The sequence below is a fragment of the Geotrypetes seraphini genome, chromosome 3, assembly GCF_902459505.1.
Source record: "Geotrypetes seraphini chromosome 3, aGeoSer1.1, whole genome shotgun sequence".
Taxonomy (NCBI): domain Eukaryota; kingdom Metazoa; phylum Chordata; class Amphibia; order Gymnophiona; family Dermophiidae; genus Geotrypetes; species Geotrypetes seraphini.
Window position 1 is genome coordinate 178,780,457 of NC_047086.1, and position 26,297 is coordinate 178,806,753.

Genomic DNA, 26,297 nt, shown 5'->3' on the forward strand with positions numbered 1-26,297 from the left:
ACAAACCAAAACCAGAACCAGCAGGAAATCAGACCAATGGTTTGATAATGAATTACTCCAACTCAAAAGACAGTGTAGAAGATTAGAAAGAAAATGGAGAAAAAAGAACCAAGATCAAACAAAAACCGACTGGAAAAAAATCAACAAACAATACAAAAATCTACTAAAAGATAAGAGGAAAAGCTACTACACTAATCTCATAGGCACGGAAACCCAAGATTCCAAAAAAATATTCCAAATCCTGAAAGAATTAACAGACACCAAACCATACACTACCACCACGAACACACCTCCACCATCACCCACCCTCTTAGCAGAACACTTCAAGAACAAAATCACCAACACCAGAGCCACACTCATCCTTAACCCATCCCATCAAAATCCAACCACAATCCACCCTACAGGAAAAGAGGCAATCGCAGCAGACAGAATTTGGACTCAATTCCCTAACATACAATGGTCAGAATTCAACAAATTCTACAAAAAATACAGCCATGCCTCCTGTAACCTCAACCATTGCCCCTCATATCTCCTTACCACCTCCAGTGTAAAATTCCGCACCATAACTCTACAATGGATCCAATTCACGCTCACAGAAGGCACATTCCCTGCTGACCTCAGCGAAATTGTCATCACCCCAATCCAAAAAGACCCAAAAGCACCACAAAACCTCCCATCTAACTTTAGACCTATAGCCTCAATTCCGCTATATGTCAAAATTATAGAAGGCCTAGTAGCCAAACTCCTCACCAATTACATAGAGGACCATAACCTACTCCACCCCATGCAATCAGGCTTCAGAACAAACTTCAGCACAGAGACACTACTAGGCTCCCTTATGGATACCGTCAGACAACAACTTAGTACAGGGAAAAAAATGCTACTCATACAACTGGACCTATCGGCGGCATTCGACCTAGTAGACCACAACATCCTTCTACAGATCTTAGATGCAATAGGCATCTCAGATAAAGTATACTCCTGGTTTGAAGGATTCCTAAAACTCAGAACCTACAGTGTAAAATCAAACAAAGAAAAGTCAGAATCCTGGTCAAACCCCTGCGGCGTACCACAAGGATCTCCACTATCCCCTACCCTCTTCAATCTCTACACTGCTTCTCTAGGAACGCATCTGGATAATCTAGGCATAACCTCCTATAGTTATGCGGATGACATCACCATCCTCGTCCCATACGATCATTCTAAACCTACCATGACAGACAAACTTCACCAAACACTTGAAGCAGTCACAACCTGGATGAAAAATCACAAACTTAAACTCAACCAAGACAAAACCAAATTCATCCTCCTAGAAAATGACAAAATCCAAACCACAACCAACCTAGACATAAACGCAACCAAATATCCCATCCAAACCACCATAAAACTACTAGGCATGACCATAGACAGATGTTGCACAATGCAACCGCAAATAAATAAAACAATTCAAAAATCATTCGCAATCATGAGAAACCTGAGACAAGTCCGAAAATTCTTTGAAAGAACACAATTCCAACTTATAGTACAATCCCTAATACTAGGTATATTGGACTACTGTAACATACTCTTCCTTCCATGTCCTGCAACTACGATAAGACAACTCCAAACAATCCAAAATACAGCTTTGAGACTCATCTACTCATTGAAAAAACATGACCACATCACTGAAGCCTTCATCAACTCACACTGGCTCCCAATCCAAGAAAGAATCCATTTCAAATTTTACTGCATATTATTTAAAACCCTACACGGAGACAGCCCATCATACCTGAACAATCGCCTCATCCAAGCACCCAGTACCAGACACAGAAAAACGCACTCACCATTCATACCCCCCCCAATCAAAGAAGTAAAAAGAACAAAACTACACGACGGCCTCCTAGCCACTCAAGCCGCAAGACTGGACAACCAGATCTCCAACCTTCTGATGACCACCCCAGACTATAGGACATTCAGAAAAGAAATAAAAACCACACTTTTCAAGAAATTCCTGAAACAGCAATAACAACACGACCTCTAAATGCTCTTAAGATCTACAACTTACCTCTCTAGCTAATCATTGTAATTCTGTCTTTTTTAAATTAACCTTTTGTAATCCGCCTTGAACCGCAAGGTAATGGCGGAATAGAAATCCCTAATGTAATGTAATGTAATGTAATATAGGGCATTATAGTAACCTATGCTTGAGATTCCGAGAGAATGAATCAAGATGTTAATAGAAGGGATATCAAGAAGAGAAGAGATGGAGTGGATGAGCCTTAGCTTATGAAAACATTTCATTGTTGATTTGTTGATGGAAGGTAAGGTTCTTATCAAGGATAATCCCAAGAATTTTAACTTTGCTATCAATCTGATTGGAGAGGAGTCAAATACAAATGAGTAAGAAAAGACATTCATCGGTAGAGATTGAGAAAAGGACACCGATAGTTTTAGAGATATTCAATGAGAATTTGTTATGCCGGAGTCAGAAGGGCAACCTCTCTAAGGGCCACATCCACCCCCAACCCAAGGTATTGAAATGATTCCTGCACATGGGAAGAGTTGGGTAATTAGTATGTAGTTTTGAGCATATATGTAGTTTTGAGCATGTATAGTCAGTTCTCACGGGATGAGAAGCTATTCAGAGAGCAATGCAGAACCAGGCAGACTGCGAAAAGCTCGCGCCTTCCTTCAGCACCTCTCTGCAGCTAAAGGAAGACATTAGGAGGCAGCGGTTTACGGAGGGAAGGGCAGGAGCACAGAAAGCTCCTGCCGATAAGATGCAATTTAAAAAAGATACCTTGGGGGGGATGGAAGAGACTACCCGAGATACTGTGCCGCAATGGTGGAAGAGACTGCCAGTGACACTGTACCAGGGGGGGGGGTTGGAAGGGGTAGAAGAGACTGCCAATGATATTGTGGGCCAGCAGCACACCAGTTGTTTTTAAAAACATATGTTGGCTTGTTCCAGCTACAAGTCACCGACACCTGGCAGCACTGGATCTCCTAAAGCACAGGGCCACAGTGGTCTCTCCAATACTTTTAACTTTGTAATAAAAAAGTTGTTTTAAGAGGCTATACTCTTACTTGAGCATTTTTATGATGAGTTTCTACTGTTACTTTACTATTGCAGACTAATCCCTGGTAAATAGACCCCTTTTTTACAGACAAGAACCCAGTGCCAAACAATGTTCCCTCTAATTTTTCATAGGCTGTGTGTGCAAAAAATTTAATCTGTGCGCATTTTAAAGAAAACTAAATTTGTGTGCACTATAAAGATGATTGCCAAAGGGCCTGGAGTTCAGTTATGGGCATTTATGGGCAGGTCCTTGAGTTTAGTCTGAATTAACGAAAACACAATGTAATTTTAGTTACACTTTATGTAACATAAAGTCTCATTTCAATAAACATAAATTATGTTTCACTGAAATGTTTCATTGAGCGCTACCTATAAATAAGGTATCATTGTACTTTATACTTAAAATTTAGAAAACAGCAGCAATTTAGTTTTCAAAGTTTTTCCCTGCAATCTTTCATATTTATCCAGTCCGAATAAATTGTCAAGATCTGTTGAGCCTCCATCTTGAAGGTGACTCTTAACATGCATCAGCATTTCCAAATGCTCTAAATGTAAACGATTCTTTTGTTTAGTCTTCAAATTGTTCATTAGACTAAAACCACGCTCACAATCTGAACTAGATGCTAAGAATGTAGCACCAATGTCCATCAATTTTGCTAAATCTGCAAATTGATCATTCTGAAATGCAAATTTCGTCATATCTGGAAAACTGTTTTATCAGATTGCTTTTGATTTTTTCTGCAACAAGAAATTTAAAGTCATTGTATTGCTGAATAATAACACTTTCCTCCGGAAGAAATTGTTTATACTTTAAACAAAGAAATCTGATATGTTCATTTCCGAAGTCAAAGTCGCATTGTGATATTGCTGTACAGTCAAAAGCAGACTATTCCTCAACTTCATTTTCAGGAAATCTTTCACCCAGATGCAAACATAGGATGTTGATGAAGGTTAATATGGAATTAGTATCTACTGAAACTTTTTCTCCAGACCTCATCCTGTTGTCAAGAAGACTGTTGACTTTATCACTCCACTTAACCTTGTCGCCTAAGTATTGCATTTGAAGTTTGTTCAATTTACCCTGTGCAAGATGATAAGCTTCCAATGGTGAAATGCCTTGGTTAAGGAAGCCAGTTCTGATAAGACATCATTCAAAACTTCAAGTGTAATATGAAATTGTTCACTATTCAGCTTCTTATAGCAGTACTTTGCAATAGGATCATTATCTTTGTCTTCTTCAAAATATTTTAACAGGGGATCATAATTTCGAATAATTGCTTTAAGTGCAAAGTGTCTAGATAACCAATGCACTTCATTCAGAGGTCTGAAAGCAATTGATTCACATTCAGATTTATCTGCTATTTCTTGAAATTTGCATCGTTTAGTAGAAGACCGACAGAACACCTTGTACACAGTTCTCATTACAGTTTCTACTTCTTTCATCAATTTTACTTCTTTCCATGAATCAGAAAGTCCCAAATCTTCCCGATGTGCAACACAATGTTGCTGCACTAAATGTGGAATGTCTTTTCTCAGCTGTGCTGCAACACCATCTATTTTGCCCAACATAACAGAGGCACCATCAGAGGTGAACATAACCATTTTATTCAGGTCAAGTTCATGTTTCCTATAGAATTCTCTAATTGCTGTTACTATTGATGTAGCATCACATGATTCCAACTGTAGCATCCCACCAAATGATATCCTATACTCATTTGAATTGACTGGCCGATACTTAAAGTAGAGTATTAAGTATTTGTTGACAGAAATGTCTGTGCTTTCATCAACAGTTAATGTATGATACGTTGCTAATTTAATGTCTACCATACGATCATCTTGCACGATGCCATTGATAATTCCAAGAAATTCAAAAGCATAGTTTTTGCTTCTCCAGCTATCAGATATACTAACATACTTCGCCATGTGCTCATTGATATCTTGAACAGAGAGCATTGAGATATTCATCTTAATGGCCAGCACAACACTGTCGACAAGAACCTTAATTTCATCAGGACTGGAACGCTTCCGTTGTCACAAGCCCGAGTCCAATGCCGGCCTTGTGCCAGAAAAGAATGAAAGAAAACATCCCCTGAAACTGGTCCGGGCTAATCACTGTGTCCCTGTTAGGCAGGAACAAGACCAGAAAGCACAGGCTGTGTTCAGACCTAATGCAGAACACAGCCTGGTGAAATCTGGTAAGGCCCCTTTAAATCCTCCATTTTGTGGAAAGCTGGCTAAGCAGGGGAAAAGGCAAACACAGCTGAAGGAAGTTCAGCCCCGGAGTAGGGCTGGGCGTGGTACAGCAGCTTGGCAGCATTTAGAGAGCTGGCTGACCAAGAGAAAGGGAAAGGCTGGAGAAGCTCTCATGTGGAAGGAGCCTCCAATTCCTCCAGAGCCACGGGATGTGGAAATGTTGGACTCTGAACCAGTTGAAACAACCTTGGTAAATCCAGAATGTGAAGATATGGATTACAGCACTTTAACAGAGGTGGGCCAATTTGAGGAAATGGAAATCAATTAGTCTGAAGTTGGTTTTTTTTGGTGCTAAGTTTTGTTGAAAGTTCCATTTCCATTGAGCATAAGTATTTTACTGAAGTATGCTAACTAAGGGAATGTATGCTAGCCCAAGGTGTGCTTGTATGAGAAGTTTTATTTCTCTTGCTTACCAAGAGTGCTGCTGTGGAAGGAACTGCAGCAGGTTCTTATTCAGAAAGTGTAAATATCCTGTAAGCTTGAGACAGGATTTACACAGCACCAGGGTGAATAGTGTTCAGAGATTTCTTTGTTTGAGAGTCAAGGACTGTTAGAGACTCTGCTACACCTGGGACATTGATAAAGAACTTTGGAACTGATATCCAGACCAGGCTGGTTACTATGATATTTTGTTTGTGTTATTTTTGCCAAAGACCATTGGAATACAATTTCTTTTGATGCATTTTTTTTGGGACTTGTGAATTGAACAATAAATTTGGTTTTGGTTATTTCATAACTTACCTGTGTGAGGCCATTCTGATTAAACGCATAGGATAAGTTTTGCACAACAGGGACTTCCTCCATCTTGGGGAAGCACGCTGGGGAGACTATTGTAAGCGTGGGCCGGTTACCGCGAGCCTTGAGGGCCGGCCACGCTACACGGTTCATTACTAATTTGCCTGTTTTCTTTTTTGGTTGGGCTTTCAAGCAATATGTTAACCAGTCCCCCTCTTAAATTCGGAATTTTACTTCTGAGTTTCCTAATACTGTCGGTATGAGATTTACTTGATAGATGGCGTTTCAGAAAGTCCAGTTTCCAAACATCATCCCATATTTTTCCAGTAGAGAATTTTCTAGTTGCTTTAGCATTGTAGGGATATTTCCGTATTCACACCTGAAGGTTAGGCCTCCATGATGTCATCAAGCCTGAACCATTGTTTCAAGAATATCTCTCTGCAAGCAACTTTCCAGCATGAATTTTGCAAGAAGTAAGAAGAATGATGCATTATGGGGATGTACCCGAATGTTGCTATTCAAGGGCATTCATCTGTGCTTTAATAATGGGACAGTGTGAATCTTGAAGAAATTATTCTGTTCTTATCTGTCTAACGGCCCTGGGTCTTCCAGCATATATGATACTTTATACAGAAAGGCTATTCATCAAGTTCTGTTTCTGGATTGGTCCGAGGAAGTCATCTGATGAGATTCAAGAAAAGAAAGGTGCTAATTAATTAATAATTAGTTAGTCTGTGATAAGGTCCGGGGAAGCTCAGATCTGCTCACAGATGTTCTAATTGTAAACTTTTTCTTTCAATAATTAGACCTGTAAGTTACCTCGTGTGATTCTCTGCCTAAGAGATAGAAATTCGGACATTTAAAAACTGTTCTGAATTTAGCACAGATAAACGGAACTTATTGCTGATGATTTATAGCCTCATCAAGGATTTTCAACACGTGTAACTTTTACAACGGGATTCCTGACGTCTTCCAGCTGACAAAAAGTTTTCTCTTCTACCTAATTGTGCCGGAGAGGCTAATTAAGGGTGAGCATACGGAAATTACTTTTATTAGCTTGGGAATTAGATAGGAATCATTTGTGATAGGTAAAGGGTTGAAAAGTTACCTGGGTGATAATATAATCATTTGTTAATCAGGGATTATTATTATAAGGAATAGTGTGTGTTTAACAAGAAGTTTTACTTAATTGTCTAACCATTAGATTGTGATAATCATGTACTGAGTTTCATTTGTGTAATTAGATATTTTGAACAATATTTAGATTCTGCAGCTGGCTTGTGAATTATATTTTTCTATTTTCATAATAAAGATATTTCTCATTAGCCTGGGTTTTGTGTCGTATAATTAGACCATGATATTTGGACTTGAATAAGAGGTTATGGTTTTCTCTAGACCACTTAACAGAGATATAACGTGTTTATATTACTGCTAAGTGAACCATAAATCCTTCTACAGATTTTGGGGGCTCGTTGGCCGGGATATCTAGGTTTCTAATTTACGACCGTTGCCATGTCTGTGGACACTGAGACTCAGATTTCGTGGCATGCTCTTGAAAAGGATGTTTTTCAGAAATTAGCTGTGCAAGTTTTAAAACAGACAGATTCTGATGTGTATTTTTCTGACCTTGTACGTTTATTACATGCAGATATAGAGGACTCTAATCAGGCATACTGTTCAGTATTGCAGCGTCTCCTACATGCTCGTACTAAACCTACAGGAGAAAATTATTCAGAGCTCATTTGTGCATTGTTTGCTTTTAAAACTTCTGTTTCTGCTAGTTTATCTCAACAACGTCAGCTTCAGAGTGATTTATATGAGCAATTAGAGGATTGTAAAAATTCTTTGCAGGCAGAACGGACTCGTAATGATTCCCTTGAACTGTTAGCTTCTAATTGTGAAGATCAACATTCCGACTTTGATCAGGTGATGTCTGAGTTACGACATCAATGTTCTGAGTTGAATGCTGAACTTGAAAGTCAGAAAAAAAGTTCAGTGGATATCTCTTGTGTTAAGTGTACATCTTTAGTGACGCAACTTAATACTGTCCGGGCTCAGAAGGCAGATTTACAGCTTTCTTTATCTACTTGTCAGAAAAATCATGCTGAGGTTTTATCTAGGTTGCAGATGGAACTTGCAGACGTAACTTCTGCTTATGTTTGTCTGGGTGAAAAGTTAGACGCTACCGAACGTCTGTCTAATGAAAAGGCTGCCCGTGCTGACAGGCAATTATGTGCCTTACAAGCGGACTTTGTTGAGTCTCAGAACCGACTTTCCGAAAGTAAGTCACATGTCAATCAGCTAACTGACTCGTTATGTCAGGCAGATGCCGATAATTTGGCTCTGCGCCAGAATGTTCAAGATATATGCTTCCAGAGAACTGCGTTAGTTACTGATGTGAAAGTTTTACAAGACAAAGTTGCTGCTCTTTGTAGTGAGAGGGATATTCAAGCTCCCTTTCTCCCTTTTTCACCTCTTCATTCTCCTAAACCGGCTCCTAGAACCGTCTTTCGTTCTTTTTACAGCTCTAGTGGGGGAGGTGGGAACAGGAATTCGCAGGAGTGTTCTGATTCTACTGCAGATGACTTGTTGCCTAGTAACAAACCCTGCCCTGAGAAATTAGTGACACTAGCTGAACGCCCAGTGCAGCAACCACGCCCATTGCAGCAACCACGCCCTGTAAGGTCTATCTCAAATTCCTGTGACGTCACTGAACCTTCTGACTCTAAACCTCATCCGGTAAGGTCAGTTTACAGTGAGCCTAAACAACCACCAGATGGCACCAAAGCACCAGACATTTCACAACATACTCCACAAAGGTCACAGCACAATAATGAAACAGGGAAAGAAACTCAAAAGAAAGGAGGTGGCTATACTATACCACCCTATCACGTACAGATAATGAAGATGTTTAAACAAATGATAGAACCTTTTAGAGAGGGAACTAAGCTAACTATTGAAGCACATTTGGCCTCAATACATGAGTTCTTTGAGACTTATGCAGTGACAGAGGACAGTGATAAGCTTCGTTTACTCCGTTGGTCCTTTGCTTCTGAGTGTTCTGAGACATTGCGATCCATCATCACTGGTACTTCGGATGTGTTAGAGGTGGAACAACAACTCAAAAGACGTTATGGTACATACGCTGATTCCATTGAATCTCGCAAAGCTGCATTCCATTTGCGTTGTGGACTCCAAGAAAATCCCCGTGAATTTGCTTTCCGTCTGAAACGACATTTCTTTCCAGACAGGACTCCTTCTGAGGACGAACTGGAGTATGGAGAATTCCGATCTCTCTTTGCAAAAGCCTTGCCTGAATATATGAGTGTGGTTGTGGCTGGTATGAAAAAGGCCTCTTACTCATCGATCTTAGCCGTAGCCGAGGATTTCTATGATCATAAAGTCAGGGTTCCTGCAGGCTCATCTGAGAAACCGGTGCCCAAAGCACGATCTAAGGAACCTAAGCTGAGTGTATGCGCAGTTCAGACTTCACTTGCTTTGGAACCTAGTAGCTCTGTAGTTTCCACTCCAGGACCTGTTCCATCTCGTCCAGCAGACCAGACTTCCTCTTCTGATGCACCACCCAATAGGGATGGACCCAAGACACAGAAGAAGAGACGGCCCAATAAGCAACAGAAGCAGAGTGACCTCAGTGTGATAATGGAACAATTGGCTCAGGTGGTGGATCGTATTTCTGCCCTGGAATTGACTTCTAAACAATTGGCAGCATCTGTCCCCGCGAGAAAGGAACAGACCTCAAGGAGAAAGGATAACAATATCGGTTACAGGCCTTCCGGAACTCGAGTGGTCAAGTCTGTAGCAACTGATACTCATGCTTCCTCAGTAGATGACCTGGATGACACACCCGAATTGTTAGAGGATGATACCGCATGACTAGTCCGAGAACCAATTTCTCCACCCACTATTGTATCTTTTGTCCAAACAACATCTCCTGATGCTACACAAGACATAGATCTGGTACAATCCAGTGAATTATCTGAGAACACCGAGTGGCTTCCTTCGTGGGATTCCATTAAGTCACACAAGTATTTCTTGGGTAGGTTAACGCCTATGGGTCAACGGTACACTTTACCTTTGTTTCTCCAACAGGTTTTGTCTTGTCCCGGTTTACTTGATACGGCTTCCGAAGTGACTTTGATCACTCAGGGACTATTCCAACGTTTGCAGACTACTCTGGGTACCCAGAATACACTGTTGATTGTTCCCAGTGATTTGTCTTTGGTTGCATATGGACATCAGAACATTGAGACAGTTGGTCAAACTTGGCTAACCTTGCAGTTAGGCAAAATGAATGTTAAACACCCAGTGATTATTACCACTAGTCCAGGAGAGGAGTTTTTGATTGGAAACGATCTTTTGAAGAGATTGCGGCCTATTTTGGATTACGTCCAAGAAGTGGTCTGGGCTCAGGTGACTCGTCCCCTTCCTTTTGGAAAGGTACCAACTACACGCCTTCCCCAGGTTACCAGTACTGTGGAACGAAACGATACTTCAATTCGAATAAATTTCCTGCGTTCAGCGGATCCACACATTTTGGAGCTACGGTATGCCAATGTTCCAGAAGGGGGTCCCACAGACCGTGAGATTGTCAGCGTTCCCAAGGAACAAATATCTGACATTGTTCTCCAGGCTGACCATTTGGAGATTGTTCTGAAGTCTACGTTCCCCGTGCCAGATCCACCTCAAGAGACTGTCCAAGACCCGACCTCATCTGTTTCCAGTTCTTTGACCTCTCATCCTCGTCTACTGGCTGTACTTCACCAGGATGATACTGACTTGTTTGTTGATGTTCACCTGCACGGTTCTGTCCCAGTTCAAGCTCAACTGCTACTCCAGAGTGACATCTCCATGATTAGTGAATCTTTTTACTGTCAACTTCAGCGAACCACATCAGTTCCGTTTGTTCGGCGCCACTCTACTCACCTACCTATACCAGGTCAGGGGGTCAAGCCTCTTGTTGGGGTTTGTAGCCTTTCGCTGACCCTGGGTTCTAAGACTTTCACTCATCACTTTTCTGTGGTGAAAGGCCTATACACATCCTTGTGTTTAGGATCAGAATGTCTTGTTCGTCTAGGAGTCTACGTTGATTTGGTGAACGGTGTGCTTTGGAGCAGATTGCAAGGCATCCCGGTAGAAAATGTGGACCTGATGGATGGTCTGAAGGCTGGACAACTTCTTCCTCAAGTTTGTGAAGTGGTTTGTGCTGAAGACGTCAAGATTCCTGGCCTTGTGCATGATTTTGCTCTACCTCTTCGTTTGGCCCATGGTCAACGCATGCTCGATGATATTGGCTTTTTCAACCCGAATACCTCTTTTCTCGAGCATGGTCTTTCTCTAGGTGCTTTACCATGTCTTGAAGTACCTACCTCTTCTTTCCATGTATTGATTGTCAATGCTCAACCTACGGAAGTCTTTCTCTCCGCTGGAGAACATTTGGGTTTTCTAGTGGGTGAATCTTTTCCTGATGTTGAGGTAACATTGCCTATCATTGGCAGCTTGTCTTCCATTGTTGACCCCTGCCAGGGGGGGAATATACCGGACCGAATTTTTACCTCACCTACAGGACTCATTTCATTGGACTTCCTTTGGCCATATGATGCATCGACATCCCATGTAACAGTGGAGAATGATTTTTTGATTTTATCCAGGAAGTTAGTTCTGTCTGACCAATCCAAAGCGGTGAATGCCATTGATTCTTCATCTTTGCAAGAACAGATTGAGGACCAAGTGGAAATCTCTTCCAACCAACCTTTTTCTAAGTTTGATGCTATGGTAAAGGAACAAGTGGACCTAGCTGATGCGTGCTCTTCTGATGAAGAAAAGGCTCAGTTCACACAGTTGTTGTACAAGTATCGAGACCTTTTTGCAGTGGATTCTTATGACACTGGACTGACTGATCTACATGTGACCAAGATTCCTACGGATCTCCACAGTAAGCCCGTCTTCGTACGTCAGTATAAGATTCCTTTGGCCTCGTATGAGTCCGTGCAAGAGATACTTGATACCCTGGAAACTAGGGGTATCATTAGGCCTTGCAACAGTACATACAACTCACCCTTGTGGCCAATCCTGAAGAAGAATAACAGTTGGAGAATTGCCTTGGACTACCGACAGCTAAACAAGCGGGTACCCTTGTCTAGGTGGCCTATGGCCCATCTTGACCAGAGCTTGACTACCATCAAAGGAGCTAAGTATTTTACCAGTTTGGATTTAGCTTCTGGATTTTGGACAGTTCCTGTACATCCACCGGATCAATACAAACTAGCATTTACCTTTGGGAAGAAACAGTACACATGGAATAGAACACCTTTTGGTTTTCTGAACTCTCCAGCTGAGTTCAACATATTTCTCCATAAAGCCCTTTCAGATGCGGAAGCTCGAGGAACTTTAGTCTATGTGGATGACATCCTGATCAAGAGTCCCACCTTTCAGAAACACCTGGAAGAGGTAGAACATGTGTTCCAACAATTGCAAAATGCAGGAGCTAAATTGACCCTTGCCAAAGGTCAATGGTGCCGAACATCTCTGAATTATTTAGGGTATGACATTTCCTCTGAAGGTCTTCGACCACAGAAGAAAAGGATACAGGCCCTACAACAGTTGAGGAAACCTACCAATTTGACGGAACTTCGTTCATTTTTAGGAATATGCAATTATTCTCGACAGTTCATAGATCAGTATGCAGAGATCTCTAGACCCTTGGTTGCCTTACTAAAGAAGGATGTACCTTGGACGTGGGGTCCTGAACAGGAAGATGCTATGCAAGAGATGAAAGAGCAGCTTAGTAGCTTTCCTTGCTTGGCCTACCCTGAGAGTGGTCGTGAATTCTTCATCGACCTAGGATTCTCCAAACACTCTATGAGTGCTGTCCTGTACCAGAAATACGACTCTGACAAGCGTGTGGTGGCCTATGCAAGCAAAGGCTTCACCGATGTAGAGAAGAAGTATTCTGAATGTGAGAAAGCTCTACTGTCAACTGTTTGGGCTCTTCAACATTTTCGGAGTTATATCCAAGGAGAAAAACTCATTGTAGAGACTTGTCATCAACCCATTAGTTTCTTGGGCAGTGACAAGATCAAAACTGGTCGTGTCTCCAATAGCCGAATAGTCTCATGGACTTTGGCTCTCCAAGGATGGCCTTTACAGGTAAAGTATGCACTGAAACATCGTAACACAGTAGCCCAAGGGATAGCAGAATTGCATGATTGTACAGAACAAGATTCTCTTACAGGTATACCGGAACCTGATGTTCCACCAGAAGAGGAGGAACCCCATCGTCATCATCTTTACGATGAACACCTATGTGCCAATATACCTCAAGTCTACGTAGATGGCTGTGCCTTCCACCAGACCTCGACCCATACTCTGGTCGCAGGAGTAGGTGTAGTGTGGAATGCCGACACACCTATGGAAACCTTGAAGTATAGATTGGGTGCTAAAACCAACCAATACGCAGAGATTGTAGCAGCCTTGGTCGCTGTACAGTCTGCGGTACAGAAGGGGATCCCAGAACTGATTATCTGTACAGATTCTGATTATGTGCGTCAAAACTTTGTGTCTCACTTACCCGTGTGGAAAAAGAAGGACATGTTAAATTCCAAAGGAAAGCCTGTCCATCATGGCGACTTGATTCTAGCCTTAGATCAATTGGTACGAGACAATGACATGACCATCTACTGGAAGAAAGTGAAAGGTCATGCTAAGGTTAATAGTTCTGACAAGATCGGAAATGACCTTGCGGATCAACTGGCCAAAGAAGGTGCTTTGTCAGGTGAACTATGGCAATGCCCTGAAGAGTTGTTTTCGATGGTACAAGCTATTACTCGACGCCAAGCGAAACAGGTAGCTGAAACACCTGTAGTGCAGTGGGGTAATGATATCCCTTCCTTTGATCTTGTAGCCGCTCAGAAGACCGATCTTATCCTGGGAAAGTTCTATAACTTCATACAGAATCCACAGGATCATCCATTGTCTGAAGACGATCAGAAGGATGAAGAACTCAGGATACTCTACACCTCCAGAGAGAAATTTTCAATTCATCAGAACCTGCTCACTCGGACGAGTAAGCATGGTATTGTGCAGTGGGTTGTACCCCGTGCATATCGAGGAATCATGTTGCAACATGCCCATGATGAACCTTGTGCAGGACATAGAGGTGAAGAAGTTACCTATGAGACACTGAAGCAAGTGGCCTACTGGCCTCATATGCGGCAAGATGTACAGTTATATACGAGAGGTTGCTTGACTTGTTGTCAATTTCAACCCTCTACACCACTTCACCGAGCACCCTTGAGAAAGAAGGGTTTGGTCATGCCCTGGTCCGACATCCAGATTGACTGGATAGGCCCAGTGGTCCGTTCCTCCCGAGGTAATAAGTATATGTTGACTGTCACTTGTTTGTTTACAAAGTGGATTGAGTGCTTGCCTGCACCCAATTGTACGGCAGAGACTACCGCTACCTTGTTACTGAATCATGTGTTCAGTAGGTGGGGTTTGCCCATGAGAGTGGACTCAGACCAAGGATCACATTTCACTGCGGATGTGATGCGACACATGTGGAAGATGCTCGGAGTGAAAAGTAAATTGCACATAGCTTACCACCCTCAATCATCGGGACAAGTGGAAAGAGCGAATCGTACTATCATCACGATCCTGAAGAAGTACGTGTCTACCTCTGGTAAGAATTGGGACATGAAGTTACCTTTGGTACTGATGGCTATTCGTGCCACGCCTCACCGTTCTACGGGGGTGACGCCTTTTGAAATGATGACAGGTAGAGAAATGATATTACCAATTCATTTGTTGTATAGAACTAATGATGTAAATCTTTCTAGTGCTACTACTGCTCATGAATATGTCACCCATTTACGTAAACATTTACAGGGTGCATTTTCTTTTGCCCAGAAAAATCTGGAAATTGCTGCTAAAGGTAGAAAAGCCTATTATGATCATAGGACTACCACAAAGGAATACCAAATTGGCGACAAGGTATTCTATTACAATTTTGGCAAAACCAAGACCAAAGAAAGTAAATTTTTGCCAAGTTGGCATGGTCCATTCCCTATAGTGGAAAAAGCTTCACCTGTGGCCTATCAAATTCGCATCAAATCAAATTCTCCAGGTGCAGATGTCCTTAAATGGGTCCACATTAATCAACTGAGACCAAGTCATCCCAGTAAATTTGCCCAGGATGAAACCATTGTTGTGATGAAGACATTAACCTAGCAACAGCCTAGGCTGTTCTCTCTCTTTTCTGTTTTTCAGATGGCGAAACGAGTTCTGCCGATGCTGTTCCTGGTTGTCCTGCTGATTGGTGTTGGTACCAAAGTAATCGATCCTGGTCCGCAGTCCCGTGTTGTCCTTCAAGATTCTCCTGGTTTCTTGTTCTTCCCGTTCCAGATCCTGCTCCAGCACATCTTCTTTTGATGTTTCTCTTTTCCATTTGGACTCTACTCCTACTGAAACTGAATTGGAAATCCTGGATGTTTTCTGTGGACATCCCATCAACTTTACCCTTGAAGTGGAACAATATTTGATGACAAAGCCTTCCCACACCATTGAACTGAAAGTTGATAATGATAAGCTTCATATTGAGGACTTTCATATTGGCTCCTCCAATGTACATGAAGTTGTTGATACCCGCAGTATTGATCTTTTTATCACTGTTGTTATTCCAATTTTTGCCATCTTGTGGGTTCTCTTATTTGGGTTCTCTGTTTTTGCACTCTATGAGACCATCCGGATTAGACGTCTTATTCGACAGAAACCATCACATACAGACTTAAGAATGCATGATTTCATTGCGGCTATGAAAGAGTAATTTTGCTAGCCGTATTTTTGATTATGAATTATCTGTCTTAACTTTTGCTTTGGCATACCTTTTGTGCCTTGCTAAGTAGTTATGATTTTTGATTTTATCATATATTGCCATTATTCAGTGATTTTTATTATCATTTATTTGGCTGGGTTCACATATTTTGCCCTTGCCTTTATGATTATTATCCATTGATTATTGATATCTTTGATTTATTGCTGATTTATATGGTATTGCTTATGTTTATGCATTTTTATATCACCTTGGGTCTTGTCGATCCTTTCCTACTTAGTTAGGTTGAAGGTGAAATAGACTCCATTGAAGTTATTTCTCCTCCAAAAGGGGGGACTGTAGGGATATTTCCGTATTCACACCTGAAGGTTAGGCCTCCATGATGTCATCAAGCCTGAACCATTGTTTCAAGAATATCTCTCTGCAAGCAACTTTCCAGCATGAATTTTGCAAGAAGTAAGAAGAATGATGCATTATGGGGATGTACCCGATGGGCATTCATCTGTGCTTTAATAATGGGACAGTGTGAATCTTGAAGAAATTATTCTGTTCTTATCTGTCTAACGGCCCTGGGTCTTCCAGCATATATGATACTTTATACAGAAAGGCTATTCATCAAGTTCTGTTTCTGGATTGGTCCGAGGAAGTCATCTGATGAGATTCAAGAAAAGAAAGGTGCTAATTAATTAATAATTAGTTAGTCTGTGATAAGGTCCGGGGAAGCTCAGATCTGCTCACAGATGTTCTAATTGTAAACTTTTTCTTTCAATAATTAGACCTGTAAGTTACCTCGTGTGATTCTCTGCCTAAGAGATAGAAATTCGGACATTTAAAAACTGTTCTGAATTTAGCACAGATAAACGGAACTTATTGCTGATGATTTATAGCCTCATCAAGGATTTTCAACACGTGTAACTTTTACAACGGGATTCCTGACGTCTTCCAGCTGACAAAAAGTTTTCTCTTCTACCTAATTGTGCCGGAGAGGCTAATTAAGGGTGAGCATACGGAAATTACTTTTATTAGCTTGGGAATTAGATAGGAATCATTTGTGATAGGTAAAGGGTTGAAAAGTTACCTGGGTGATAATATAATCATTTGTTAATCAGGGATTATTATTATAAGGAATAGTGTGTGTTTAACAAGAAGTTTTACTTAATTGTCTAACCATTAGATTGTGATAATCATGTACTGAGTTTCATTTGTGTAATTAGATATTTTGAACAATATTTAGATTCTGCAGCTGGCTTGTGAATTATATTTTTCTATTTTCATAATAAAGATATTTCTCATTAGCCTGGGTTTTGTGTCGTATAATTAGACCATGATATTTGGACTTGAATAAGAGGTTATGGTTTTCTCTAGACCACTTAACAGAGATATAACGTGTTTATATTACTGCTAAGTGAACCATAAATCCTTCTACAGCATCTTGACAATAACAACACACAACTCCATCGTCTTCGTCATAGGTAAATATTTCACACAGTCTAACACGCATTGTAATTCGAGATTCCGGTGTCTCTGTTTCAACAATTTCTTCAAGCCATTCAGACCTAAAAGCTGTTGCAGCTCTCTTGCGTTTTACACTTTTCACCATTCGCGGTTTACACATTTTAAGAGTTATATCTGGTTGCAATTTAATAAACGAATACAGTTATACAACCGCAGTACCACACTGCACACTACGATTCCACGAGATAAACAATATGGCGGAACTTCAGGAAGTCAAAGAATCGGAAGTGTTTCATATCCTATGGGCCATAGGCTATGGCCCTATGGGGCACGTGATGTGTCAAATTCAACTGCCAAAGATAACAGAATCACGTGAATGACTTAAAATTTATATTATAGCGCTTCAATAAATGTGATAAATGGGAAATCGGAACAGCTGGTCTTCTGCAACATTTCATTTTAGCAGTGAAAATCATTTTAGTCAAAAATTTATTTTTTTATGCGCTATTTTAATTTGTGTGCGCGGATTCGGCAAGTTGTGTGCGCGTGCACAAGTGCACAGCTTAGAGAGAACATTGGTGCCAAATATAATGGGAAGCATTTCCTGAATTTTAAAGGGTGGGAAACTCTGGGGCTGCGGCAAAAAGGGGCCTTTGCATCCCCTTAGGTGAGTCTTTCACACACTCTAAGGTCACTTAGCCATGGCTGGAAAATGGCTGTTTTTTCATATTCTGATTTAGTGGCTCCTGGACTGTGAAGCACAGGACCTATACGAGCTTCAGCTGGTCAGAAGTCAGAAGGCTCTTGGCCTAGAAGTCCTGGGTGAGAGGTTCTTGGAAGGTCTCTAGAGCTGGCCTCAGGCTATAGCACTGCAGCTCCCCAGTCCCAGAGCAGCAGAGCCTCTTCACTTCTCCCCCTTGGAAGTGATTTCCCAAAGATATCCCATGCCTTGCTACTTTTTTTGGCAGCCTCCTCCTTCTTCATGTGCCCAGAGGTTTAGGTTCAATCAGATGCAAGCTGGCAGTGCCCACTGTTCTGTTGCTATGTCTGGGTGGCCAGTCCATTAAGAACATAAGAACATAAGAAATGCCACTGCTGGATCAGACCAGTGGTCCATCATGCCCAGCAGTCTGCTCACGCAGTGGCCCTTTTGATCAAAGACCAGTGCCCTAACTGAGACTAGCCCTACTAGTGTACGTCCTTGTTCAGCAGGAACTTGTCTAACTTTGTCTTGAATCCCTGGAGGGTGTTTTCCCCTATGACAGCCTCCAGAAGAGCGTTCCAGTTTTCTACCACTCTCTGGGTAAAGAAGAACTTCCTTACGTTTGTACGGAATCTATCCCCTTTCAACTTTAAAGAGTGCCCTCTCTACCTTGGAGGGCATCTTATGGAGCGAAAAACCTGTCCTTATCTACTAAGTCTATCCCCTTCAGTACCTTGAATGTTTCGATCATGTCCCCTCTCAATCTCCTCTATTTGAGGGAGAAGAGGCCCAGTATCTCTAATCTTTCGCTGTACGGCAACTCCTCCAACCTCTTAACCATCTTAGTCGCTCTTCTCTGGACCCTCTGAAGTAGTACCGTGTCCTCCTTCATGTATGGCGACCAGTGCTGTGCGCATGCTCAAGGCCCGAGAGTTCACGTCAAACGTGAACTCTCACGTCGAACGTGAACTCTCAAGGCCCAGCACAGGAAGCAGATCTTCAGGCACCGGCACCACGCACAGGACATGCTGGTGCCGGTGCCGCTGTGGAAGCTACAGCAAAGTAAGAAGAGGGTTCGGGTGGATTGGGGGGACCTCAGGTCGCGGCGGGGGGGTGCCCGATGGCAGCTGGGGGTGTGCGGATCGCGGGGGGAGGGTGCCGGTTCACGGGGGGGGCCTTCAGGGGGAGAAATGCTGGTTCTCGTGGGGGGGGGGGGGAGCAGCGCTGCTGACCTCGGGGGGAGGAGGGTGGGGGGTGGGAACCTATCAAAGCGAGTTTCCATTATTTCCTATGGGGAAACTCGCTTTGATAAACGAACATTTTGGATTACGAGCATGCTCCTGGAACGGATTATGCTCGTAATCCAAGGTACCACTGTATATCCTTTTTGGTAAATACAGACGCAAAAAATGTATTCAGTCTTATCGGCAATTGCTTCATCCTCCTTTAGTGCTCCCTTTATTCCTTGGTCATCTAACAGTCCCACTGCTTCCTTTGCAGGTGGTTTCCCTTTAATATATCGAAAGAACGGCTTGAAGTTTTTTGCCTCCTTGGCTATTTTTTCCTCGTAGTCTCTTTTTGCCACTTTTACCCCTACCCCATCAAAATGGTCTTTGTCCTGGGTGTTTCAGACTTGGATGAAATTTTGGTCGAAAATGTGGTATAAAGATAGACGTCCTGGTGGTCTGGGCACCCCAATGCCTGCCTACCAGTCACTAGGCCTGCCTACCTACCTACCTGCCTGCCACTATACCTGCCTGTCTTGTCCCGGCCTACCACTAGACCACCAGAGGTGGGACAGGGTACACCATTTGGTTCAGAATTTTTTTTCTTGGCTTTTCCTCCTCTAAATCTAGGGTGCGTCTTTATGGTCATGTGCATCTTATGGAGCGAAAAATATGGTATTGCATATTGAAGAGGATAGCCAAGCTAGGGGCAGGCTTCTGTATTGGAAGTACCAATCCTGTGATGACACAGAGCTGATTTTTCTTCTTGTTTGTACATAATTAAAGATATTTTGACCCCACTGCAACACTTCCTTAATATCCACACCAAAAAAAAAAAAAAAAGTCACCCGATTACTTCATTCAAACATAGGGAAAATGTTACACAAAACTTCATTTTGTGAAATTTTAATAGAAAAGCTATACATTAAGAAGAGTGTAGCGCAGTGGTTAGAGCTACAGTCTATGCACCCTGAGGTTATAAGTTCAAACCCTGTGCTGCCCCTTCTGACCCTGGGCAAGTCACTTAATCCACCACTACCCCAGGTATATTAGATAGATTATGAGCCTACCGGGACAGATAAGGAAAATGCTTGAAGTACTTGTATGTAAACCACTTTGAATGTGGTTGTAAAACTACAAAAATGTGGCATACAAGTCCAAATCCCTTTCCCTTTTGTGGAAAATTGTTAAATTTTAAATATCTGACTTTTTACCCAAAGTATTTCTGGCATAAAACTTCAGTCACTTTACAAACAGTAAAAGTACAAAAGTATTAGAAAATGCTCTCATGACTACCCTAACACCACCACCAGCAACACCTTGAATCCGGACAGTATTATCTCTATTCGTCTAAACAACAGAATCCGGACAATATTATCTCTATTCGTCTAAACAACCTATCACTATCTACTATCTGCTACCAATTTCTCCTGGAAAAGTCCAGAATAACAATTGTAACTTAACGCATTCTTGATTACATGTACTGCAATGCTACTGGAAATGTCCAGTCTTCTAACTTGTAATCCGCTTAGAACCGCAAGGCACAAGCGGAATAGAAATCACTAATGTAATGTAATGTAATGTAATGTAAAAGTGGTCAAAACATTTAAAGGGTCATCTATCAACAGTATATACTGAGATGTTAATACCATTTACATGTACTGTTTGGTAATATGCTGCTGGGGAAGAAAAATCATATAAGGTTGTTAAAACCAAAACACATGCTGGATGAAACCACGTCCATGAAGTCCGACATCCTGTCTTTAGTGTTTTGGAAACATATGTAAGTGCATTTACTGAAAGTGCGATATAGCACAACTAATAGTCAAATAACAAATGTAGTAATTCAACATTAAGACTTTTTTAAAAAATCTATCTGCTTACCTTCTGCTCTGAGAATAGGACAAGCTTCTGGGGTTCTCCACACAAAAATAAATTCACAGCCATCCTGCTGCTGGAACAAAGGTGAGCCCTATGGTACAAATTAAGGGGAAGCTTATTTAAAACTAGTACAGCAAATTTGGATTAGTTTCAGTCTTGGAAACAGAAAAAGAGCAAGAGAACAAACATTCTGCTTTTTCCCCCCCAATCAGATCACACAAAATAATTATCTCAAGAGTCAAAATAAAAACTGAGTTACAAGACTTTGCCTAAAAGACAAGGCACACAGTTTTTCTTGAGCAAAATAAGTTTAAAAATTGATAGAAAAGTGCTAGCATTTTACCATAAGAACATAAGAAGTTGCCTCCGCTGAGACAGACCAGAGGTCCATCCTGCCCAGCGGTCCGCTCCCGCGGCGGCCCATCAGGCTTATTGCCTGAACAGTGGTCCCCGACTAATTTTATAACTTACCTCTAATCTTATCCCTATAACCTACCTCTACTCCTATCTGTACCCCTCGATCCCTTTGTCCTCCAGGTACCTATCCAAACCTTCTTTGAAACCCTATAGCGTGCTCCTGCTTATCACATTCTCCGGTAGCGCGTTCCATGTATTCACTACCCTCTGGGTGAAAAAAAACTTTCTGGCGTTTGTTCTAAACCTTTCCCCTTTCAATTTCTCTGAGTGCTCCCTCGTGACCTCCAGGAATTTGGTCTCCCTCATGCAGTTTGAGTGCCCGATACTCCAGTCTATCCCCGGGTGGTTGAAGTCCCCCATCACCACCACACTTCCGCTTTTGCATACCTGCCTCAGTTCAGCCTCCAGATCCTGCTCGATTTCTTCCGTTTGTCCAGATGGGCGATAGTACAGACCCAATTTTATGTCTGCTCCAGTTCCTCCTGGTAGCTTAACCCATAGTGATTCCAAGTCATCCGCCCTTACTGTTGTTTCCATCCTGGTTGAAGGTATGGAATCTTTTATATATAGCGCTATTCCTCCTCCCTTTTTGTGTGGCCTATCTCTCCTGTAGAGTTTGAACCCTGGTAAAGACACATCCCATTTATTGTCATCAGTCCACCATGTTTCTGTGACTCCAATTATGTCTAGGCCCTTTTTGTTGGCTAAGACTTCCAGCTCTCCCATTTTAGCCCTTAGGCTCCTAGCGTTAGTGTATAGGCAATGTAAGTCCTGGCTGTTCGCCTTTCTTGCTGGTTTTCCTCGTGGTTTGGCGCTCCTGGCGACCCCCTCGTGAGCTGCCAGTCCCCAAGCCTCGTCTCGGTCATCCTCCTCCTGTGGTATTGTCTGTTTCGTCCTCAGCCTGTTTCCCCATTTTTGGTTGTTCCTCTGGATTCCGTTGTTCTCTGTTAGTCCTGCTTGCCAGTTGCATTTGTGCCCTAGACCCCTGCAATTTGTCCTTAGGTCCTTTTTCAAAAAATTCCCACTCAGTCCCGATCCCTTTTTTACAATGTCCTTGCTCAATGTCCTTGGCCCTGGGCCCCTGTATTGCATCCTTAGGTCCTTTTTCCAAAAATTCCCACTCAGTCCCGAGCCCTCTGTTACAATGTCCTTGCTCAGTATCTTTGTTTGATACTTTTGTCCGATGTGTCAGATCGACTGTCGGCTTTCCCCTCTTCTTCAGTTTAAAGCCAAATCTATGATGCTCTGGACATTGCGCGCCAGCATCCTCGTCCCAGTCATGCTCAGGTGCAGTCCGTCTCTCCTGTAGAGCTTACTCTTTCCCAAGAAAGTTGTCCAGTTCCGAACAAAAAGGAAACCCTCCTCTTCGCACCATCTCCTGAGCCAACCGTTTATTGCTTGTAGTTCGCTCTGCCTCCTAGCGTCCGCTCTCGGTACTGGCAGGATCTCCGAGAAGGCTATCTTCCTTGCCCTCAGTTTCAGTTTCCTCCCCACTTCTGATTCAAATAATTAGTAGTACTTAAAAAGTGGTAGACTACTATACAGTCCCTGTCCTATCCCGTCCATGAGCCAAATATTTAATTTATTTATTCAATTTTCTATACTGTTCTCCCAGGAGAGCTCAGAACGGTTTACATGAGTTTATTCAGGTACTCAAACATGTTTCCCCGTCTGTCCCGGTGGGCTCAGAATTTATCTAATGTATCTGGGGCAATGGAGGAATTAAGTGGCAGCGCAGGTTTGAACCCACAACTCCAGGGTGCTGAGGCTGTAGCTTTAACCACTGCGCCACACACAATGTGATGAAAAGTTTTAGGCTCCTTGCAGGTATGCATGGTGCAAATGTGCATGTATTTCATGCTTGTACACGCAACTTTAGAATAGAACTGCACACCACAACTTCAACTTCTTCCAAACTGTACCCCACAACACCTGTACACTGCTTAAAAGCAGACTTTCTATTAGTACCCCTACATTTCACACTTGTATACTCTGATACAAATATAGATTTTTTTAACCATTTTCCATATATACTGTAATTAACCATTTACTCCCCAGCCTGACATCTAATTCTTCATAGGTTGTGCAGTATTGAAAACCATTATGGGGCTCATAATAAACCCCCCCACACACAAAACAACGTACAAAAAGTGGCTTAAGTCGGTACTTGGACGATCAAAAAGACAAATCGTCCAAGTACCGATAATCAAAATTGGTTTTAGACGTATCTAAAACCAGCTTAGGCCTTCACCCTGCCTCTGTATTCCTAGAGCAAAAAGGGGCGTTTTTGGAAAGGATGGGAGGTGGGCGGGAGATGGGTCGACCTAGACTTAGGTTTGACAGGTTACCAGACAGAACTTACACGTTTTGACTTAGACCAAATCAAAACAGGTATAAGTTCTGAATCGGGCCACTGAGCTGATCATGGCTGCTGTGATCAGCTCAGTAGCCAAAGCAACCCATCTACCCCGAACCGGTAACGATCGCGGCAGGAAAGATGCCTATTCTCTCCTGCCGCGATCCCTCCTAACCTCCCCGGCAGGAAAGATGCCAAATCTCTCCTGCCGACAGAACACCCCCCCCGAACCCCGCGATTACCAGCAGGAGGGTGCCCAAGCCCTCCTGCTGACAAAACCCCCCTTGAACCTCGCACCGGCAGGAGGCTGCCGGACAGAAACTACCTTCCCCCCCCCACACCGCTCACTGGCAGGAGGGATCCCGAGCCCTCCTGCTGGACAACAACCTCCCCGAACCCCCTTCCCCCTAACTGAGCCCACCCCTACTAACCTTAATCACTGGCTGGCAGGATGGGTCTTCCCTACAGCTGGCTGGCAGGCCCGCCTCCCTCCGAAAAGCAGGCTTGCCTTTTCCTGGTGCCTTGTGGGATGTATCAGGAAGAGGCCTAGAGCCTGATTGGCCCAGGTGCCTAAGGCCCTTTCCTATGGACGGGGCCTTAGGCACTTAGGCCCCTCCCTGGTACATCCCACAATGCACCGGGAAGGGGCAGGGCTGCCATCTGGAGGAAGGCAGACCTAGCTGGCCAGCAATTAAGGTTAATGGGGGGCCTGGGGGGAGATTGTCTGGCAGGAGGGTTAGGCTCCCTCCTGCTGGTGAGCGGTGTGGGGGAGGTGTTTCTGTCCAGTGGGAGGGCTAGGTCTTCCTCCTGCCGATGACTGCATGGGTGTTGGGGGGCAGTGTTCTTCAGCAGGAGAGATTAGGCATCTCTCCTGCCATGATCATTTGGGGGGGGGGGGAACAGTTCCAGGATTCTGTAACTGACATTTTTGACAGACGCTGGTTACAGAATCCTGCTTTTAGGTGAAGGACTGGCCCCTCATTCTCCTAAAAGGTCTTGTTTTGGGCGTTTGGGACTTGGGTGATTTTTTGGTCGGGAATGTATGGTAAGGATAGACGCAGTGGCAGTCTGGGCGATTACATTGCTGAACGTAGAGGTAGGCCATTCTCAAAAACAAAACAACAACAAAAAAAAAAAAACCCAACCTCATTTTGGACTGTTTTTTTTTTTTTTTAGAATAGACATTTACCTGCTGCCTACTTTCTACATCTAGGGACTTGGGCTAAAAGGGGACTTAGACATTTCTTTTGATTATGCCCCTCCACGTCTTAAGTCACCCCATAAAAATAATTCTGTGGACTTAATGGACACTAAACAGAAGATAAAGCACACTTCATTCATCTGTATATCAACTGCTCTGAACCTCAAGTCAGCAAACCCAGAGACTGCTCTGCAATAGATATTTTGTGTGGCACTAAATAAAGAGTTAGTAGTATTACTGCTGAAAATGGACAGACTATTGGTTTGAAAAATATAATTCAGCTAGCAACTAGAACAAATACAATGACTTTTTAAATAAATCCTAGTGCAGTAATAAAAGAGGAAACTATGATAAAATGAGGAAGCCAGTTATGAAGGAACTAAGAGGAACAGTAACAAAAAGTCTGCATGAGACATGGGATTTGGTAACGCACACATCTTGGAAGCCCAGTAAAAATGTATTCTATAATTAGAGAAAAGTCACAAAGTAAATGCATTTGCCAGGGTTGCTAAACAGTAATGTGAAAGAGGCTGTCAAAGACATAAAAGGCATTCTTTTAAAAACAAAGCAGGGCCAAATGACAGGCACATTAATATTGGTAAATGAGATGCAAAATAGTAAAAATGAAAGCCAAGAGAACATGAGGAAATACTTGCTAAATAGACAAAAGTTGGTTGGGCCATTAGACAAGAGGAAAGAAAACAGGAATTTAGAGGGGATAAAGGCCATAGCTGAAAATGAATTATTTGCTTCAGTTTTTGTAGTGGGGATGTTGCAGATATGCTCAACACTGGAATCACTCTTTGTAGGTGATGAAACTGAGAAACAAACAAATAAATACTTTCCTGGAATAGGTACTAGAGCAAATTGACAAATCAAAAAAGCAAAAAAATAAAAAATAAAAAAAAATCACAGGACCTGATGTTATTTACCCTTGCGTTCTAGAGAACTCAAAATACAAAACTGTATACCTGCTAAGGGTAATCTGCAATTATCACTCAAATTTGGCTCTCCACCTGAAGACCAGAACGTAGCTAATGTAATACCAATTTTCAACAACAGCTCTGGGGTAATTAGCGTCAGGTAAAACAGTGTTAGTAATTGTTAAGCACAACAATACTGTCATATAAATAGGGCCTAATGGAAAGAGACAGTATTTAATTAA

The 26,297-nt window shown here is 42.4% G+C and overlaps 1 protein-coding gene across 1 annotated transcript in view; it reads right to left on the minus strand.

Moving 5' to 3' along the window:
* The window catches only part of IGF2R (insulin like growth factor 2 receptor), a 358,657-nt gene that overhangs the window by 156,441 nt on the left and 175,919 nt on the right, over positions 1-26,297 (minus strand). Inside the window, exon 26 of the mRNA XM_033935794.1 lies at positions 21,162-21,249. Within this exon, the coding sequence (XP_033791685.1) occupies positions 21,162-21,249 (88 nt within the window). The remainder of the gene's footprint in view (positions 1-21,161; positions 21,250-26,297) is intronic.